Below are 21,307 nucleotides of genomic sequence, written 5' to 3'. Positions count from 1 at the left end.
CTCTAGCTGGAGCTTTTATATGAGGAAAGGAAGGCCTGTGTGGGTGTCCAACAGACTAGTCACGTGGTCATACAGTAGGTGCTTCATAAATGCTTGTGGATTGATTGATTGAGATGAACTAATAGAGGGTACAATAGCTATGCCCAGGCACGCCTGAATGTCCTCCCAAAATGATTGGCAGTCAGTGTCTCGTTAAAATTTTTTTAAAATTATCAAAGTGAAGTTTAGTTGCTATTTAAAATATAAGTTAAGTTTTGATAAATAAAAATAACATCCTTTATTGTATATTCAATTAATGTTCATCTTTAAAAAATGTTCCCTGTGGGCACACCCTAATGAAAGGTGCTGCACACTCCTGTGGTATCAACCCAGAGTGACAGCATGAAAAAAGCACTGGATATGGAGTCAGAAGGCCTGGGTTTGTTGTTATTACTTGTGTGTTCTTGGGCAAGCTGCCTTTCTCTGACCCTCAGTTTTTTCCATGTCAGGTAAAGGGGTCAGACTAAGAGGACCGTGAAAATCTCTTCTCACTGTAAATCTGATGATCCATAGGAAGCCCTGGGCCTCACCGCAGCCTGGAGCATAGGGTGGTTCTTGGGATGGGGTTTATGGGCTAAAGAAGGTCACCCCATGACCAACAGTAACATTCCCTTACTGCAGCCCAACTGCTTCCCGCCCCCACCCCTCCTCTAGCTCTGGATGAAGAGGTGGAAATTGGTTCGAGTAAACTCATGGTGGATGCTTTCCAAGAGGGCGTCTGCATCAGGAGGTGGCTCAGGGGCTCCTAAGGGGGCTGGCCGGCCACTCTGCTCTGGGGTGTAGGTGAAGGAGAAGGCGCTGGAGTACAACAGCCCGTCTGCACGGACCAGGCTCACCGGCACCGTAATGGGGGTGCGCAGCCACCGCCAGGCACTACCAAAAGCCGCCACATCAGGTACCACACATACCAGGGACCGGGGACTCCTGGAGGCACAAGTCAGAACACAAAAAGTCATGAAATAGATGAGATCCCAAAGACTCAAACGTAACCCCTTCACTTTACAATTGGGGAAGCCGAGATCCATAGAGTCAGACTCAAACCGAACCTCCCCAGTCACCATCTGTACCTGTACATGGTCTCAGCCTCCACGTCACCAAACCACACCTTGAGTCCTGCATGGAAATTCTCACCCAGCAGCTCCAAGGTTGCTACGTCACCCCCACCACTAAGCTGTGGGGCAAAGGGTCTTGAGTCAGGCTAGGATCAGGGACAAGGGATCATAACCCCCTCCCTCCTGGGAACTGACATGGCCAGATAGTCCCCCTAGACTGGGGGATTGGGGGCAGAGTTCCTGGGGTTCTGTCCAGGTTAGTACCTCTAAGGTACTGATGAGGGGCACCGGGGTGACAAGCTCCTGGGGGCAGGAAAGGTTGGTGCTGAAGGAGAACTCCACTGACTCAGTGCCAATGATGGTCCAACATGAGCTGTCATTCAGCAGTGCCCGGTTTGCTTCCTTGGGACAGGGTGAAGCCTAGGAAAAAGTGTTGGAAGATGAGTGATGAGGCAAGGAGGGGCAGGGGCCATCAGTGAATCCCTGGGGGAGACATGAGGTGGATCCCCATCTTCCTACTCCCCTCTACTCCATCTGCAGTCCAGGAATTGAGTCTAACCCTACCAACTTACTGTGTGACCATGGGCAACTCACTTTCCCTCTCTAGGCCATATTTCTCCCTCTTGCAGAATGAAAGAATTGGAGGATATCTTCTCTTTATAATATCTCCCATGGAGATCTCTCTTACTCCCATGGCTTCAATTACCACCTCTATGTAGATGTTTCTCCAAGTCTCATGGATCTTACAAACTTCAAGTTCTTTCAGAAAATCTCTATCAGGATGTCCTATGAGCAAATCACACTCTAAACTTCAGGAGCAGGACTTTCTACTAACCCTACTCTTTCTGAATCCACTATTTCTGTCTGCACTGCCAGCACTGACCTCATCATCTGTGTTTTAATACTTGGGGTTATCTTTGACTCCTCCTCTTCCCTCATCCCTCACAACCTTTCAAATATCAATCTCTTCCAAATATACCTCAAAAGCATCTCTTATATTCAACTTCTCCTCTCTAGTCTAATGGCTGCAACCCTCACACTCACCTGCAAGACTATTCCAATAGCTTCCTAACAGGTCTTCCCATTACCAATCTCTCCCACCTGTCATTCACCTATTGCAGCTGACAGAATAAATTTTCTGCTCTGCTCTACTTTCTGCCTACTCCTACCCTACCCATTGAACAACAGCAAGTATGCCAGGCCTTGGGCTCAGTATTGGGGATCTAAAGATAAAAAAGGACACAGGCCCTGCCTTAAAGGAGCTTACATTCTACTGGAGGGCATTACACGTACCCAAATAAGTATGAGACAAAGCAGGATATTTTAAAAGTAAAGAAGAGACCTGGATAAAGTGCTCTAGGAAAATTTAAGGGGAGAAAGATTCATTTCAGCTGTGAGGCAGTGGGGTGGAGGTTGGGAGAGAATGTGATATTACATGGAGAAGATGTGGAATCTGAAGGTAAAGAAGGATGTCAAGAAATGGAGATGGGGAAAGAATGGAGGATGATCCAGGCACAGAGGTGGAAGAGAGCTCCATGAGTTCAGAGAACAACCAATAGTCCCATGGCTTGGCTGAAATGTAAAATGCATTAAGGAGAGAAAAAGGAATTAAGCCAGGGAAGGGAGATTGTAGCCAGACAGTAGAGGGGAGTGAATGCCAAGCTAAGGAGTTTGTATTTTACCATATGGCAATAGAGAGTCACTGAATGTTTTTGAGCAAGGATATAATAAAATTTGAAAAGGCTACTGCATTCAGATTGTTTTGATAACCCTGATATTCTGTGAGGTTCATTCTGGTGAGGAGAGGAAAGAATGTTTGGAGGCAAAGGAACTGGGTTCAAATTCCAGATCTCTTCCATGTGACCTTGGGTGTTATTTAACCTCTCTGGGTCTCAGTTTCCTCATCTATAAAATAAGGATGTTGGTCTAGATGACCTCAGAGGCTTCTTCTGCTCTAAATCTATGGTCCTCCGTTCTGTATTTTAAGGTCTGTCCATGATCTGCTAATCTCCCAGTCTCACCTGGAATTGCACAATCTTTTCCATGGCAAGGCACAAGTAGGTACCACCCCCTGATCCCCCACCTGGGAACTGGAAAGCACATTTGTGCAACTGGGAGATTGGTTCATCTACATCCAGGAGTGCACACTGTTTGGCCACTTTGCGGATGATCTGTGGGAGAAGAGGAAAAGAAAGTGTCAAGGGACCCAGAGGGGCCTCAGCCAACTCACTTCAGAGCCAGACCTGCTCATTGAGAGGCCAGGACTTCCCCCCAATCTCCCATGGGTCCTTTTTGAGCCCCCGTGATGGCTGCTCTTCCTGCCCACACCCCTATAGCCTATGGTCACAATCACCCTCCATGTGGACCAGAAAGAAACCACCCAGGTCTAGTCTGGTCACTCAGGTTCATACCATGGGGGGCAGGGTGATGCCTGTGACCGTGCAGACCAGCTGTACTAGAGAACCATAGCGAACATAGCCTTCTTGGAGAGGGAATTCTCCCCGGGGACGGTGATTATCAGCTAAGGGAAAGGAAGATGGTGAGTGTAGAGGCATCAGGCCTCCCCCCACCCCCCCACCTCCAGTACCACATGTGGACTTTTGGACTTTCAAGTAAGGTCAGGTAAGTCTGATGTTAGATTACAATAATAACCAACACTGATATTTCTGTGGTGCTTTATGGTTTATAAAGGGCTTTGCAGATGCTATCTCATTTAGCCTCATAAAATGATAGGTGCTTTAAGAGTAATCCCCATTTTACAGAGGAGAAGACTGAGGCTCAGAGAGGGGAAAAGACATGTAGGATATCAGGCAGGAAAAGGTATTAAGAGACAACATGGTATAGGAGAAGGCCCACTGGCTTTGAAATCCTACGGCCATGATTGACATTCTGGTTCTGCTACTTAGTATTTGTAGGACCTTGGATGAGTCATTTGAAAAAAATTGCTACAATGTCTCCAGTATTTTACAATTCACAGAGCACTTTTCTTACAACAAACCTGTGATGTGGCATAATGGAAAGGGCAATGAGGTTGGAGTCAAGGGATCTGGGTTTGAATCTCAGTTCTGCCATTAATATACTGTGTGACCTTGTTCAAGTCACTTCCTCACCTGTAAAATAAGGTGATCTCTATTTTTTTTTTTTTGCTTTTTTTTGATGAGGCAATTGGGGTTAAGCGACTTGCCCAGGGTCACACAGTTAGTAAGTATCAAGAGTCTGAGGTCGAATTTGAATTCAGGTCCTCCTGACTCCAAGGCCAGAGCTCTATCCATTGCGCCACCTTGCTGCCCTTAATAAGGTGATCTCTAAAAGGAACTAGATGATCTCTAAGGTTCTTTCCACTCTTAATTCATTATAATATCTATATCCTATAACCACAACTCTCTCTCTATGTGTGTGTATATATGTATATACATATATACATATACATATTTATATACACATATACACACACACACACCTATTTAACTATGGCAGGTAGGTGGCACAGTGGATTGAATGCCAGGTTGAAGTCAGGAGGACTCAACTTCTTGAGTTCAAATCGAGCCTCAGACACTTTCTAGCTGTGTGACCTTGGGCAAGTCACTTAACCCTGTTTGCTACAGTTTGCTCAGTCTATACAATGTACTGGAGAAGGAAATGGCAAATTACTCTAGTACCTTTACCAAGAAAACCCCAAAAGGGGTCACAAAGAGTTGGACATGACTAAAACAACTGAACTCTGTGTGTGTGTGTGTGTGTGTGTGTGTGTGTGTGTGTATGTGTGTGTATATGTATATATGTATATGTATGAAATAAGGGGTGGGGAGCCTTCGGCCTTGAGTTCCCCACCCCTGATATCTGTGTGTATGTGTGTGTGTGTATCCTATGTAATTATAACTAATTCATAGTAATATGTTGCTTTAAGGTTCGCAAAACTCCACATTGTAGTCCTATGAGACAAGCATTCTTGTCCCCATTTTCAGATAAGGATATTTCTCCTGAGTACCCTCTTTCTTCATCAGTAAGATGAGGATACCCACACTTATCCTAGCAGTTCCATAAAGGGCTGATGTGAAGGTCAAAAGGGATCCTAAAGGGATTTAGTAAACGCCATGTTGTTATCTAGGGTGTCCTAAAAGTCTTAGTGTGGTTTCTAGTTCTTAAAACAAATTGTACTAAGAATTTTGGAATATTCTGTATAAATGCAATCTAATATAAATACAATTGCAAGTATTTGGACCTGGGAGTGAATTTTCCCAGGGAATCTGGGGATTTCTCCCCTCTTGGGAGACTTTGGATGGAGTAGAGTTGTATGAAGGAGGGCAGGTAGGGGTGGATTGAGGAATCTCCTTGGCCACAAATTGGTGACTAAGTATTCTGGCTACCAGAATTGAGGTGTGACAGTGATATGTCTGTGCTTGGAGCATGGACAAGAGAAGAATTTCTGGAAGATATCAGAAGTCAGGAGAACTGGGTTCAAATTCTGGCTCCAAAACTTAGCACTGTGACCATATGTAAATCACTCAATCTCTCTGAGCCTCCCCTATAATAAGGGGCAACAATTTTTTTTCATTCCCCATCTCACAAAGTTGTGAGCAAAATGCTTTGTAAAGGTAAAATCACTATGGAAATATTAGCTAATATGATTACAAGTGTCTGTATCTCTCCTCCCCCAAGGAACAGTGAATTGGAAGACCTCATTCTCCTCTACATGGTTCCCCCTTCCGGAAAGAGGCCTTGACCAGGAGTCAGGACACCCCTAGCTCTGCCCCTACTGAGCTACGCGACCCTAGGGTAATTAATTGACTCCTCTGATTCTCCTGTGTAAAATGAGCTGACCTCTGGGATCCCTCCTGGCTCTGATTTTATAACTGATTCAGTGATTCAGCAAGAGGTTGAGTTGTGACCTTCAGCTTGGGGTTGGAACATAGGCTCAGTAACCAGATGGGCCAGGCACCTTAGTTCAGAGGAAAACTCAAGTTTGTTGGCTATGGATGATAAGACTACAGATCCCCCCACTTTGCTACCAGGGGGAGAAGGTAGCAATACAGATGGCTCAACTTATTCTTATCTCCAAGACTCTGGAGGGAGCTCAGTATCATAACTGATGACCCACAAAGCAAACACAGGAGATCTGACTGTGGGGAAAATACTCCTCTTTTGGGGGTTGTTTGAACATGGATGGTAGACAGAGGTGTGAGTAGAGCTGAACCCAGGTGCAGTACCCAGATGCAGGGTGAAGGCTGCCCACTGCCTGGCACTGGCGATGAATGTACCACCTTCCACAGATAGGTACCGGGTGGAGACAGTCTGAGATCGAAGACGATTGAAGAGAGACACCTTGGATCCAGAGGAGATGCATACTGTGAGGGAAGGGGCTGGTCAATGTTACCTGCTCAAGTTTGGCTCCTCTCCCTTTCCATTATCCCTCATGATGGGAGGGGACCCAGGGCTGTGCCTTATTTACAAGACCCTTCATTATTTCCTGACCCCTTCTTTGCCAACATCTCCTTAGTACTTAGGTGATAGGAGTAGTGCCTAAAACTGTGATTTCATTGGCATAGGGAAACTACTAAGTCAGGAAGTCCCCTCTACTAAGGCAGATCAGGACCTTCACTGAAACAGAATAGTTTTACACAGTTGCCCAGAGCCCTGAGAGGGTGAGTGACTTGCCCAAAACAATGCAGTCAGTATGTATCTATCAGGGAGAGGACTCTACCAGCCTCCTGGCTCAGCTCTCTATAAACCATACCTTGCTGCCTCTCTATGGCAAATATGAGCCAGCTCAGATATAATGTGGGGAAACTCCCAAGATTTAGAGTCAGATAGCCCTAGGTTCAAACCCTCACTCTGCTACTCACTAGTTACTTTCAACAAATCTCTTAATCTCTCTGAGTCTCAATTTTATCTTGAAATCTTTTCTTAGCTCTGAATCCCACGATGTTAACTTCTTACTTCTAGAAAGCCTTCCAGCTGCCAGCCCTCATTCATCTTTCCAGTCTCAGAGCCCAAAGAGCAGGTAAGACTTGGTGCTTTCATTGTCTAATTGTGAGTGTTGTCTCTGCAGCCTGGGAACCAGTCACCTTACCTTTCTGGTCATGGCCAACCCCCTCTCCCCAGACCTGGATTCAATGGGCTCTCCAACTCTTACGTTCTACCTTTGAGGGCTCCTTCCAACTCTGAAGCTTTATGACTCCATGATTTCCTAGGCTCCACTCCCTCATTTTAAACCACATCCTTGCCTTCACCCCCACCTCTGTTTTTTTCTCCCCTTTCCTAATCTGCAGCCCCACTCCTCAGGTCCAGGTTTATCCCCGAGCTCACGGTCCGTGTTCTTCAGGGACTGCTTCTTCTGAGACGGCTTGGAGATGACCTTGATGAGGCGACTGTGGAAGGTACCTAGCTCTTGGCCTCCTTGCAACACCAGCCTTAACACCAACCGGAAGTGCTTTCTCTTGTCCGAGTCCGAGATAAATAGAGCTTTGGCGCAGGCGAATTCCTAGCCAGCCGGCGAAGTGGGCAGCTTTGCCTTTGTCCTGGGGCCAGCAGGCTCAGTGAAGCCTTGGCTACCCAGTTGAGGATGGCTTAAAGAGCCCCCAACCCCAGCTCTCCCAGTCACTCTGGCCCCCTTGGACTGCCCAGGTAGGTCCCCTTCCTCCCTAAGCCCACACCAGTCCCTCCCATCCAGGTCCCTGACCAAGGTCATCATCTGGGGGAGGAGGAAATGCAGCACCCTCCAACAGTGGAGAGGTGGGGATCTGTCTGCTCAACTTTCCCGTCCTTACTCTAGAGTCTGGCTGCTCCTCAAAGCTCAGCTTTTGCGCCTCTGCGGAACCGCCGTCCAACCCCATGTAACCGGCGACCATGCATCCAGACTCCCCCGTCTCGTTCGCTAGAATACACCGCAGATGACTGATGAGACGAGGTTAGAATGTACCATACAGTGTGCTCCTGTACAGTGGACTCAAGGGGGCGCTGTGGGGTTGCGCCTTCACCCTCTTGTCCCTGCTGACTCCCAACCTCTGGATCTGGGAGAAGCTGTGGAGTGGGTCCTGCTTCCCCCACTCACCTTGCCCCTGTTCCGGTTTCAGCCTCCAGCCTGGGCCCGTGAGATATATGCAGGGCGGCGGACAGAAGAACCTACGTGGAGAGGCTATTGTCACCTCTGGGCCAAGGGAAAGACCAGCTTATAGGGGTGGGGAAGTGCTTGGATATGTCCCGAACTGTCCCAAGCCCTCAGAAGGAATCTTAGAAATTATTTAGCCAGGGACAAAGCGGAAAGAGCCCAAGACTTGGGAGTCAGAAGAAATGGGTTTAGATACTAGCTCTGAAACTTACTAACTCTGTGACCTTATCAAGTCACTTGTCTCTGAGTCTCAGTTTCCTCAACTGAAAAATCCACAGTAGACTTCCAACTACACAGTAGGTCTCCACCTACTTGAGAGAGGGGTTTGTAAATAATTGGCTATATAAATGAGAGGGTTCTTTCTATCTTTCTTTATTTTTTACTGCTACCCAATGAAGTTCATGTTACCCATGACGACTTGGCTATAAGGAATGGAAGAAAAATGTTGGATCAGAAAAGGTGGGGCCACTGTATTTGGAAAAGGAAGAACAACCAGTTCACACCTGGGGCACTGCCTGAGAATTAAACATTTGAAAGACCTGGAGGGAAACCTCAAAGGTAGGTCCCTCTATAGAGGATTTATGGAAGAACAGGGACAAGAGTCCCAGAATGAGAAGTGGTGGATAGATTACCACTTGTATGTATCAACTGAAGTATCAAGGGATAAAAATTAAAAATTAAAACCCTTTCACCTGACATTAAAGGCCCTCCACAATCTGAAGGCACCTTAACTCTTCAGCATGATCTCTTCTTTCTATTTTCCATGCATTGTAGATTCCAACCAAAATGGAAGTCTTTGCTTCTCTAGGATATCTCATTTTCTCTCCCTTCCATGCCTTTGGTCACTCATTTCCCTATGCCTGCAATGCCTCCTATCCCCACTTCATTTGTTGTTCTTATGAATAATATATCATTTTAAGCCCAATTCAAATATCAGCTCCTCCTGTAAGTACCTTGAGGGCAGATACTTGCTTCTTTTTTTTGTATGTATTTGTATTTCCAGCACTGAGGGCAGGACCTGGCATAGTAGGGTATGATCTTAAGAAACACTCATGGAATTTTATAGAATCAAATCCTTCCTTGATCCCAAAGGTAATAAATACCTTCCCACTCAGTCCTTGTATGACTTTTTACTTTGTTCCTCTTTGTTGTACTCATGCAACTGTGTGAATTATTTTACGCATTTGCCTTATTCCCTCTTCTAGCAGGAGGAGGGGAAAGTGCCATCTCACGGAAACTGGGCATCTGCTCTGAATCTGTGCTCTGTACAAGAGTATGTGCTTAATACAAGTTTGTTGAATGTTTAGTTGACAGTTGAGGAAACTGAGAAATTCCTTGCCCAAATCACAGGGAGTTGGTAGATGGGCTAGGTACAGCCTGGGGGTGCTGCAGGGTACAGTTAGGATGGGAGAGGGAAAGAGCAGCCATTGTGGTTCCCCAGCTTTGTAATCACCCTCTCCCTACCTCTTCTCACTCCCATAGGACTTCTGGGCCACTTTGGCATGTAGAATCCTCACCGTCTGTTCTGACTGCATCTGTAGACATCTTCTCACCTGGTCTCGAAGGACGGCTGATGTCTCTGGGGGTGACCTAGGATGAGGAAGAGAAGGGAAGAAGGGAAAGGAAGAGAAAAAGAAGAAAGCAACATTGAGGTCAGTAGCAAGAATCTATGAGAAACTTGGACTTGACTTGAGGTTTCAGGAAAGTCTGGGTAACCAGAGGAGGGCAGGAAGGGGGAGCTAGGGCATCGCCACAGGCTGTGGTCTAAATATTTGGGCTGCTGCATGTTGAATGGGCCCTTCACAGAGCCTTAGCAGGCCCCTCTGCAGTGCGACCACCCAGGCTCCCCTCAGCTGGTGTGGCTCAGTGCCAGGCCAGGCCAGTGGCAGAGGAAGTAGGGCCTGTACAATAATTGCTCTTGTGCTCAAATGTCAGCTGCCCTCTGCCCCAGCTCTACCCGCTCCTATTCTAGAAGGCAGAGAAAGAAGATCCGGGGAGAAGGGGGTGAACAAGGGTGTTGGGTGGTCAATAAATGACTGTGAAAAGGGCTAAATTGTCCCTGCTGGTACTTCTCTCCCTGTCTCCCCTTCCCCTGCCCCCAGCACTGTTGTTGTCCCCTAGCACTGAGTCCAGGCATCCAATAGAGAATCCATCCCATAGCATGAAGTCCCAAATTTTGGGGATGGGGGGGGTCCTACCTCTCCCTTGTTAAACTGCTGGGAACCAACAGCTAGATGCGCCTACCTCCTGTGGTGAGGGCCTGAAAACTTCAAGCCCAGTCCCTCCCAATACATTTCCCTCCCTGGTCCTAGGGAGGCCAAGGGACTGTGGCTTAGTGGGCACAGGGGTAGATGCCTGCTGGATCCCAGGGACCTAAATGAAAGTGTCCAAAAAAAAAAAAGGAAGGAATAGGGTCCCAAATCCCACCCATACCAGACCAGTTCCTGGACAGAAAAGAGTGTTGTGCATATTTCTCACTTGCTCCCACTTTGGCCTAGATTTTTTTTTTTTTTGGTAAAGATGTTCAGGGAGTACCCTGCGACCATTCTGCTAGAACTAGTGCAATTTCTATGCTGAAGTGGCACTGGGGGCTCCCAGAAGACAGAGAGAAATGGGACCATTTTTCCAATTCAGCCTGGATGACTTAGCTGCATCAGGTCATGGAGGTAGTGAGCCGGCTCATCCTGTCTCTTTTGGATACCCGGATATGGGAGCTTGGGGATCTCCAGGTCATCCCCTAGGGGTATGGGTGGGGGGCAGCTATCCGAGGTTTCACAGGTCAGGGGAGGCCTGATGAGGCTGAAGAAGACTGGCACTTTTCTCCCCAAGCCTCCGGTTCTCCCAAATCCCGGAGCACTTAGCACAACATCTAGCATATAGTTGGTGCTCAATAAATAATTTTTTGACTGACTAGCGCCTGGGATCGTCATTCCAGGTCTTCCGGACAGGATCACCCTCAGAAATACAGTGCTCCCGCTCCCTGTCCATCCCTTCTCTGGAGCAGTCCAAAGGAGGAATGTGTTGTTGGAATTTTCTTGCATTCCAGCAGAAACTGGCTATCCTCCCCTCCCTCCGCTGCAGAGCTGGACTGTGTGCCGGCAGAGAACCGAGTTTCAGTGAGTCTTGGTTTCTCTACGAGGAGAGTGTAGCGAGGTCCCCTACCCCACTACAAACACACACACACACACACACACACACACACACACACACACACTCACACAGAAACATAGGCGCACACACCACTGGTCCCGCCCCTTAGCTGGGTCTGTGAAGTCCCCCCTCCCACCCCTCCGTGAGACGAGGGGCTCTCTCGAGTTTCAGTAGGAGGGGTCGACTGCTCCCCTAGCCCCCGAGTTAAATGCGACCGACGCTGCCACTTCCTTCAACCTCGACCCGGGGCAAGTAGCCCTCTTGCTTCCCTACCTGTTCCAGCAGGACAAGGGGCTCGCAAAGTCCGTTTCGTCTTGTCTCTGATTCTCGGAGCTCTCTAGCCTGCCCAGGTGAGTGAGGGGCCCTGGGGCCAGCGGAGGGTCTGCTGAGAAATCGCAAGTCTTTTAATTTAGAGAAATATTCCACAGAGTCACCCTTGGACTCTGATCTAGGATGTCCCCCAAGAAAACTCTCCCACTTTGGTGGTGATTTCCTTATACGATAAAGGGGATAACTCCTTTATCATGGGGAGAGATTCTTCACTGATCTTTTCCCATAACCTTGGGGACATTGCCTAATGGTACTCATTCCAGATCTTACCATAACTCGGGCACCCGCACAGATATGAGCCCCTTATCTCAAGGTCCCACAGTTAGTGAACTGGGCGCTGTAAATCCTTCACAGTTCTAGAAACCAATCAGACCCTTATCCTTTATCTAATGGACTCTGTTACTCACACAGTCCACCTTTCTAAAGAGAAATCCTTCCCTGAACCTACAAAATTCCTTCAATTGGTCACTAGTGAGAGGGAACCCCAATTTTTCTCCTAAACCCAGAGCTGTCTCATACATGTCACTCACATCAGTCTCAATTACCTGTGATACCCATCCTTCTCAAACAAATACCTCTTCTGAATGATTGCAGGTGAAAGAGAACTGGGCTGGGCAGAGCAGTGTCAGGAGACCTGGATTCTAGTTCAGTCTCTGCCCTCAAATTCGATGTGGCCCAGTCACTTTCCTTCTCTGAACCTCAATTTCCTCTTCTATAAAACTAAAGGATTGGACTAGACAGTCTCCAAGGTCCCTCCCAGCCTTGATACTCTGTAATTCTCAAAGCCATGGGAAAGGTAGAGACCAGATGGCAGGGCAGAGCATCATGGTTCCATGTTAGGGCAGGAAATTGGCTTGTGGAGAGATCATGGGGGACCTTGGGATGACCCAAAAGTAGTTCCTATGTGGGTCTCTTGACCCTAGATGGAAGTCTTGGTTGGTGGAATGAGGAGAGGGTGAGAAGGACTGAATCAGACCCTTAGAATGTTAGTGCTAGAAGGGATCTTAGGACATAGAACAGCTGGAAGAGATCTTAGAACATGGAATTCTAGAGCTGGTTGACTCCTTCAAAGTCCAACCCCCTAATTTCAAAGAAGAGGAGACTAAGATCCAGAGAAGGGAAAAGACTTTTCCAAGGTCACATATCAGGTTAGTAGATCTTCTGACTTCCAGTTCAAGGGGTTCTTCCACTAGACTAAATTTATTCTCAAGAAAAACAGTGGTGAGAAGGGTAGAGATGTGAAAAGGTAAGAGGAAAGGATGATTGCTCCTGGAGCTCCAGTCCAGCACTCCCCAGGGATGCTGTTGCCTTTTCTTGGTCAAACCAGAGGAGCTCACTTCTGGCGATCCTTCTCCTGCAACTGGCCCATCTGGATTCAATACGATTGCACGTGACTGCACTCAACCTGACCATAAGGGCCCCAATGAGTACAGGTCGGCCAGCCACTGTTTGGGGGCTTTTTTTCTCTCTTAAATCCTGGCTCTACCAAGAGTCTAGCACCCTTAGTAGGCTGGCCCTGGAAGCCTGGCTAAAAATAGTTCCATTCACACTCCAGAGCTGGGGGAAACCAGCTGGAGCTGTGAAAGAAGAGGGGCAGGGCCTGAACCAGTCCCTTTCTGAGAGAGAGAGAGAGAGAGAGAGAGAGAGAGAGACAGACAGACAGACAGACAGACAGACAGACAGACAGACAGATGGACAGACTGACAGAGACAGAGACAGAGAGACATACAGAGACAGAAACGGAGACATAGAGACAGACAGACAGAAGGAGACAGACACAGAGACAGAGAGAGAAAGGCAGACACAGAGAGAAAGACAGACAGAGAGAAAGACAGAGACAGAGAGGAAGGAAGGAAGGAAGAAAGGAAGGAAGAAAGACTTGGAAAGGAGGATCTCCGGGTACACTCTGGCCGGCCTGGAACCTTCACCTCACCTCTGAATGGAGGCTGCTCAGCCGGGCAATAGTTTCCTATAGAACATAGGTTGAACAAAGCCTCCCAATTCCAAATTGTGAGTAGACTCAAATACAGAAAGGCTTGAAGTCTAGGGACCTAGATTCTAGGAGCTTACAGTAATTGGTTTCATAACCTTCAGCAAGTAACTTTTCATCTTTGGACCTCAGTTTTCTCTCCTGTAAAAGGAGCGATTTCTTTCTAGCTCTGATATTTTAGGTTCAAAGGTGAAAACTCCAAGTCAAGCCGGAGGTGTGCCCCAGGGGACTGGGGGCTTTCAATTGCGTGTGTGTGGTGGGGGACAGGTTCTCTCACCCGTTCCTCCCGGGGGATCCATGGTCGCACGCCTGGAGCCCGAGGCCTATGAACCCCTGTTACTCGCAATTCTGAGCTCTCACAAACACTCGCTTTCTACCCTTCTGGCCCCCAGCACTGCGCTGCATCCCCGTGCGCTCCTGTCTTGCTATATCCATTCTGGGGACCTTATCTCCAAGGCCTCGGGATTGTTCCCCGCCCAGGCCCACCTCCCTGCCTCCTCCCCCTATGTTTGCTCTAGGCTCTGGCACCTGCTCTGCAGCTGCTGGCTTCCCATGCTGGCTGCTAGGTGTTTGGCCCTAGGTGTTAGGGCTGCCACTGTTTGACCTGTGTGGAGTCCCTTGGACAGCCCACTGGAGGTTGGGGGTTAGGAGGTGCGAATAGCCAACAAAAAAGCAGGCCACGTCATCTGCAATTGGCTTCTGCATGGGGTTTCCCCAGCTCTCTAGGAGCTAGACATCTAGCCACAGTGCTTAGGCCAAAGTTTGTCTTGGCTGCCCCAACCCCCTAACCCCCTTCCTCCCGAGGGCACAGTCCTCCTTGTGGTCTGAGGTTCTCGGACAGGAGTTTGGGGGTGGGGAACTGGCAGTAGGCAGGAAGCCGCACAAAGAGGTGCCTTGTCAGCCTCATACTTAGTGGGAGTCGGGGGAGAAAGGGGAGGAGACCCAAGCAGTGGCAGGTAAGGGAGGGGAGAAAAGGAGAAGTGCCAGAAAGCAGGGCCCAGCTGTTTCAGGCTCTTGGAATGACTACTTATTTCCTAGCCTTTCCAGATTACGTCTCAGCTTCTTTTGCGAACACCCTTTGTAACCACCATGAGGCTACCTCGCTATTCCCCGTTGCTTATCTTTTTACTGGTTTCTGTGAATGCTGAACAGCAAGCTGCTCCAGGTAAGTTGAGCATGCTGCTCGATCACGATCAGTGGGGCTCTAGGGGTGGGGACAGTGAGGGAGTTGAAATGGAAAGTTCGTTCATTCATTCAGTTATGCATTGATATCCTGCTGTGTGCAGAGCCCTGGGCTAGATGTTAGGAATCTACAAAGTTAGGATGAGACTCAGGATTCCTCCTTTGTATCTGGTTGAGCCATTTGTTGGCTTCCTGTTCCCCACCCCAGTAGAGGGTGGAGCTCACAGCTAGCTCCCTGGAGTCCTCTTTGGGAAAGCCACCAGTCACCAGCCCTTCTTCCCTTCTCTTCAGCAGACTCCAAGTGCAGGACAGGACCCCTCGACTTGGTATTCCTGATTGACAGCTCCCGTAGTGTCCGTCCTTTTGAATTTGAAACAATGCGTCGTTTCTTGGTGAACATTATTAGGGGTCTAGACATTGGTCCCAATGCCACCCGCGTTGGCGTGATCCAGTACTCAAGCCAGGTGCAGAGTGTCTTCCCTCTGGGAGCTTTCTTCCGAAGAGAGGACATGGAACGTGCCATCCACGCCATCGTCCCCCTGGCACAGGGCACCATGACGGGCCTGGCCATCCAGTATGCCGTGAATGTAGCCTTCAGCGTCGCTGAGGGCGCTCGCCCTTCACAGGCCCAGGTGCCTCGTGTCGCTGTCATAGTGACTGACGGGCGGCCGCAGGACCGGGTGGCCGAAGTGGCTGCCCAGGCAAGGAATCAGGGTATAGAGATCTACGCGGTAGGAGTACAGCGCGCTGACGTGGGGTCCCTGCGCGCTATGGCATCGCCTCCACTGGATGAGCATGTTTTCCTCGTCGAGTCCTTCAACCTCATACAACAGTTCGGCTTCCATTTTCAAGGCCGATTGTGCGGTGAGCAAGGGCTAGGCCTCGAGAGGGAGAAGACCTCTCTCTTGGGAACTGAGCCTCGATCTAGCCACACCCAATCGCCCAAGGTCCGGCCCACTGCTTCCTCTTCTTTAAGCCACACCTGTCATTACTCTAGGCCTTCGAACAAGTTCAGTTTATCTTTACCCCATCCATTTACTGGCCCCGCCCGGGACCTGAGCTTTTAAGTTAACTGGTTTCATCCCTTCTCTACTTAAGTCCTTCCTCTCATGCTGTCAGAAAGTGCATGCTGACTCCCTCACAGATCCCATTCAGATGTGCTGTCCTTTCCCACCTTAGCCCAGACGATGCACGCATGCTTCATTTCCACAATTAGGATACAGGACCTGCCCCCTTCCAGCTCTGGGGGCTTTCTGTATGTGAGTCATTCAGTCTACTGGCTCTGCCTCATCTTACACACTTTTCTCTCCAGCCCTCTCTCCTCACGGAGTGTGAAAGTGGGGTGGGATGGGACAGCTCAGAGAGCAGCAAGAAGTCACAACTGACACCCCCCTCTCCCACCATGGTCCTGTGTCTCCAGGAGAGGACCTGTGCGCAGACGGAACTCACGGATGCCAGCACCTGTGCGTTAGCACACCAGGCTCCTTTCACTGTGCCTGCAACCCTGGTTACCGTCTGGGTCCGAATAACAAGAGCTGCTCTGGTGAGATGCTTCCTGTAGGGAACAGTAAAGTACCATTGTGACCCGATCAATTCCATTTAATTCGACTTTTATTAAGATCCTTCTATGTGCTGGTGATGTAAAGATGAAAGACACCAGTCGCTGCCCTTTAGGAGTTTGCAGCTTAGTAGATTGTGTGACATGAACACAAATACACGTGAAACCAGAGAGAAAGATTAAACTTGCTTAAACACCATTAGAAGCCTCTAGACAGGGCAACGCATAGGAAGGTAAGCCTGGAGTCAGGAAGACCCAAGTTCAAACTTAGCCTCAGCTACTTACTAGCTGTGTGACCCTGGGCAGGTCACTTAACCTCAGCCTCAGTTTTGGGGCTAGCAAACTGCTGCTGTGGATAGAATGATGGGCATCAGTCAGGAAGACATCTTCCTGAGTTCAAATCTGGCCTCATACTCTTCCTAGCTGTGTGACCCTGGGCAAGTAACCCTGCTTGCCTCAGTTTCCTCATCTGTAAAATGAGCCGGAGAAGGAAATTGCAAACCACTTCAGTATCTTTGCCAAGAAAACCCCAAAAGGCATCAAGCAGAGTGACAGGAATGAACAACAACAAACGCCACCACAGTCAGGCACCCCAGGGACCTAGAAACAGCACTAGGCCCTGGAAGTCAAGAGAGCATTGTCCTATTCCTGGATTAGTTGCTTCTCATTTTTGATTTTTAATTTCCTCTGTAAAATTAAAGGACTGGACAAGTCCTTATCTCACCCTCTAAGGCTCTTTCCAGCTGTAGCGTCCTATGATTTTGTGACATTGCCCCTCTCAGAAAACCTCTACTGAAATGCCCCTGGCTGGCTTTCCTCATTGGGCCTCGTTGTATTTTTCCCATCTTTTAATGATATATGGTCAACAAAGGCACTTTCCTTACAACAACCCAGTGAGGAGGTTAATGCAAATATTACCTTCATTTAATAGGCTAGAAAATTGAGCTTCAAAGTAGGGACGTGTTTCAGCTTGTTGTTCTAGCAGCACATGCTTCATTCAGTCAGTGGTTCCTTAGAGTCTTTATAGTTTTAATTCCAGTGTGGAAATTCCCTCCATGAATTCACCTCTTCAATTCAATCACAACATATGGTTTTAAAGAGTTGCCTGAGGCATTGAGAGGTTGAATGATTTGCCAGTGGTCTGGTAGCTAGTATGTTACATGTTAAAGGCACAACTCGATGCAGGTTTAACAATTTCATTTGTAACCATTAGGTTAGATGCTTAGTGCTCATACCCCACAATTATGTATGTATGGATGCAGTCATTCACTATTTTTCTTTCTGAGTGTTTGTTTCCCCATTAGGCAATGAGCTCTCAGAAGGCAGAATCCATGTCTTAAACTACTCTGTGTTCCCTCTAGGATCCCCAACAGGGCACATAAGACAGGCTCTAAGCAAAGAGCTTCTTGACAGACCTAGTGGGCAGTGTTTGAGAGAGGGCTTACCCACAATTCAATTCAACACAAATTAAGCCCCACTTTGTGGAAAGTCCTACTAGGCTTAAACCTGGAGATATGGACTGCAACCCCAGGTCCACATGATAAGGACATATGGGACTATCTCCTTATTAGTGGAGATATTGATCTCAAATCAGCCCTGCAAAAGATGAGGAAGGCCTTCAAGTCTTTCAGGAGGGATGAGCTGTGTACAATTAAGTGTCATGCAAGGTAATATCAGCTCATGTTTCTTCATCATTTTGAGAGTTGCAAAGCGTTTTTCCTGACCGGGCTGAGAAATAGTGCAAATATGATTGGCATTTTACAGATGTAGAAACTACACAGTTAAGTTAGAAAGTGTCAGGGCTAGATTTTGCCCTCAGGTCTCTCAACTCTGTCTAGCACTCTTTAATTTATATTGAAATGGAGATCCAATGTACTCTAAGAATGGGGGGGGGGGGCGAGGTTCGGAAGAGGGATCAGGAAAAATTGTGGATTTTATTAAGCAGACCTTTCTTCTCTCATAGTCATTGATCACTGTGCGGAAGGAACCCACGGCTGTGAGCACCTTTGTATCCAGTCCGACGGCTCGTACACCTGCGGCTGCCGAAAGGGCTATGCCCTCCACCTGGATCAGAGGCGCTGCACTGGTGAGTGAGAAGCGAGGCGCCCGTGGCCCCAGCAACCCCTGCGCTGTTGCGTGTCCCCACGCTGAGTGGCCTTCCCTGTCTCCCCTTTTGCCAGTGATTGATCACTGCAGTTTCGGAAATCACAGCTGCCAGCACGAGTGTGTCAGTTTCCCAGAGGGACCTCGCTGCCGTTGCCGCCAAGGCTTTGACCTACAGCCGGATGGCAGGCGCTGTCAGCGTAAGGAGGGTGGCTTTGGCGTGAGTGGCTGCGTGCCTCTGAGAATGTGGGGGTAGCTGGGAGAAAGGTGGGCGGGAAGAAGGAAGAGAACGTCCGAGGAGAGAGGAAAGAAGAGAAGAAAGGGGTGGGGGTGACGACAAAGAGATTGCTTGGAGAAAAAGGGGAGCCCGTCCCCTTATGCGCTAGGGAAAAGGGGATCCCTTGGAGTACAGGCCCGAGGGCAAGAGCAGCAGTCGCTCCCCTCTTATGGGGGTGGGTATCTGTTTCAGCCCGAGACTACTGTAATGGCGTGGACCACGGTTGCGAGTTTCAGTGCGTGAGTTCGGGAAGCTCTTACCGCTGCATTTGTCCCGAGGGCCGGCAGCTCCAGGCTGATGGGAGGAGCTGTGACAGTGAGTTAACGGGGGAAGGGAGCGCACACAGGGAACCCCCTACATAGAAAATTGCAGACAGTTCGGCCCCTGATGCCCTCTACGAAGCTCCCTGTGGCTCCCTCCAGAGCTACCCCTCGATTGGCTTCTTCTCCCACAGGGTGCCGGGCGGGCCATGTCGATCTGGTTCTGGTGATCGACGGCTCCAAGAGCGTCCGACCCCAAAACTTCGAACTGGTGAAGCGTTTCGTGAACCAGATCGTGGACTTCCTGGACGTGTCCCCTGAGGGGACACGCGTGGGACTGGTGCAGTATTCGAGCCGCGTGCGCACCGAGTTTCCTCTGGGTCGCTACGGAACCGCAGACGAGGTGAAGCAAGCCGTCCTGGCCGTCGAATATATGGAGAAAGGCACCATGACCGGGCTAGCGCTGCGCCACCTGGTGGAGCACAGCTTCTCCGAGGCGCAGGGAGCTCGGCCCCGAGCCCAGAATGTACCACGAGTCGGCCTAGTCTTTACCGATGGCCGCTCCCAGGATGACATCTCACTGTGGGCTGCCAGGGCCAAGGAGGAGGGTAGGACCAAGGAGGAGGGGTGGGGAGATTCGGGGCTCCATGGAAAGGCTACCTTGAAAAAGAGGGAATGGATTCCTAGTGAAAAAGAGCCCTGGGGTCCGAGAATATGGGTTCTGATCACAGTTTTGACGTTACTACCTGTGTGACCTTGGGCAAGTCACCTCCCCTCTCCAGGCCCTAGTTTCCTCGTGCATAAATGATGCGGTTGGGCTAAAAGATCTTCCAGCTCTAAATTCTGTGATCTTCAGGAAAGAGGTGCATACATACAGGGGATGCCCCCTGTCCCCAAGTGGAGGGGCAGTAGCTTACTTCTTTGAGGTCTTGGATGTGGGGTAACCCCCTGGTTCTGACCCCAAGTGTCCTTGGTCCTTAGGCATCATCATGTTTGCGGTGGGGGTAGGCAAGGCGGTAGAGGAGGAGCTGAAGGAGATCGCGTCGGATCCCCCAGAGCAACACGTCTCCTATTCGCCTGACTTTAGCACTATGGCACACATGCTGGAGAACCTGAAAGTCAACATTTGTCCTGGTGAGAAGAGCCTCCCTAACGAAGCAGGGTAGCCAGTGTCAGCCCCAGTTAGCACTACCAGTCTCCCTCCTCTTTTCCCTCTGGTGTAGTGGAAAACTCATTAGACCAAGGGTCTAGGCCTAGGGATGGGGAACCTGCATCCTCGTGGCCACGTGTGGCCCTCTAGGTCCTCACGCGTGGCCCTTTGACAATCCAAACTTCCAAACTTCGGATTCAGTCAAAGGGCCCCACTTGAGGACCCAGAGGGCCACACGTGGCCTTGAGGATGCAGGTTCCCCACCCCTGGGCCTAGACCTATCCCTGCAGCTAACTCCATTGGATGCTTTAGGCAAAGTCACTTACTGTCTCTGAGCCTCAATTAACTTTTCCGTAAAAAGGAAGGCAGGTGAGGTTGTACTTGATGTTGGTGTAGGGAGGCAAGGGCCCTGGGTTTGGAGTCAGAAAATATGAGTGAAAATCTCTACTCCCCTACTTAGTATCTCCGTGAACCTGGGTAAGTCACTTCAATCAATCAATCAACAAGCATTTTTAGTAAATGCTTGCTATGTGCCTTGCACGGTGCTCCACCTTCACCTGGTACAGTTTTCCCACCTGTAAAATGAAGGGGTTGGATTTCGATGCTCTCTAAGGTCCTTTGTGTTATTCTAATTGCTAATTTGACCTCCCTATGTCTTGGTTGCAGAGGAGGGGAAAGGGGTCACTGAGCTTCGCAGCCCTTGCGACTGTGAGAGTATCGTAGAGTTTCAAGGCAGTGCTCTGGCGGCGCTGGGAAGTTTGGAGCAGAAACATATCCTCTACAGTTCATGGCAGGGACCGGGACCGGGACCGGGGGCGGGGTCCGAAGTTGCAGACAGCCCCAGGGTGGTGAGAAGGTAATCCAAGATCCAGTGTTAGGCTCTAGCCCGGGGTAGGGGTCTGAGGCTAGGAAGGGGAATAAAGGCCAGAGAATTTCCTTAACTACACCACTGACCCAGCTGACGGCTCGACTGGAGGACCTGGAGAATCAGTTGGCCAACCAAAACTAAGGGTCGGCAGCGGCTCGGACCCAGGCCTGCTTTATAGCCTCTCATCTGTCTTTTCCCGCCCATCCGGGGGACTGGGCCGTTTGTGCGGGCAGGCTCCAC

General features: G+C 49.2%; 2 protein-coding genes across 2 annotated transcripts; one reads left to right on the top strand and one right to left on the bottom strand.

Annotated features, from left to right (window-relative positions):
- Nucleotides 1-689: 689 nt before the first annotated feature.
- Nucleotides 690-13,968, bottom strand: RBPJL (recombination signal binding protein for immunoglobulin kappa J region like). The gene is given in 13 exon segments (XM_027848450.1): nucleotides 690-963; nucleotides 1,107-1,210; nucleotides 1,356-1,511; nucleotides 3,113-3,262; nucleotides 3,503-3,612; nucleotides 6,299-6,436; nucleotides 7,398-7,572; nucleotides 7,859-7,965; nucleotides 8,143-8,213; nucleotides 9,664-9,789; nucleotides 11,623-11,737; nucleotides 11,740-11,766; nucleotides 13,947-13,968. Coding segments are annotated over 13 exon segments (1,575 nt in total).
- A 790-nt stretch (nucleotides 13,969-14,758) lies between these two features.
- On the top strand, nucleotides 14,759-21,278 carry MATN4 (matrilin 4). Its single transcript, XM_027853154.1, has 10 exons — nucleotides 14,759-14,834; nucleotides 15,143-15,715; nucleotides 16,272-16,394; nucleotides 18,373-18,495; nucleotides 18,590-18,712; nucleotides 18,982-19,104; nucleotides 19,244-19,657; nucleotides 20,031-20,183; nucleotides 20,866-20,970; nucleotides 21,150-21,278. The coding sequence occupies exons 1-10, from the start codon at nucleotides 14,759-14,761 to the stop codon at nucleotides 21,206-21,208; spliced, it is 1,872 nt and encodes a 623-aa protein (XP_027708955.1). The 3' UTR covers nucleotides 21,209-21,278.
- The last annotated feature ends 29 nt before the right edge of the window (nucleotides 21,279-21,307 follow it).

This window comes from Vombatus ursinus, unplaced genomic scaffold, assembly GCF_900497805.2.
Source record: "Vombatus ursinus unplaced genomic scaffold, bare-nosed wombat genome assembly UNPS02000580.1, whole genome shotgun sequence".
NCBI lineage: Eukaryota > Metazoa > Chordata > Mammalia > Diprotodontia > Vombatidae > Vombatus > Vombatus ursinus.
The sequence above is the reverse complement of the archived record's forward strand: the minus strand, read 5'-3'. Positions and strand labels throughout refer to the sequence as shown.

Excerpts from the sequence above, each read along its gene's own strand:
- MATN4 (XM_027853154.1), top strand. The coding sequence starts at position 14,759 with ATGAGGCTACCTCGCTATTCCCCGTTGCTTATCTTTTTACTGGTTTCT. Across the intron at positions 18,713-18,981 it reads GGATGGCAGGCGCTGTCAGC|CCCGAGACTACTGTAATGGC; the intron begins GTAAGGAGGGTG and ends TATCTGTTTCAG. Across the intron at positions 19,658-20,030 it reads TGCCAGGGCCAAGGAGGAGG|GCATCATCATGTTTGCGGTG; the intron begins GTAGGACCAAGG and ends CTTGGTCCTTAG.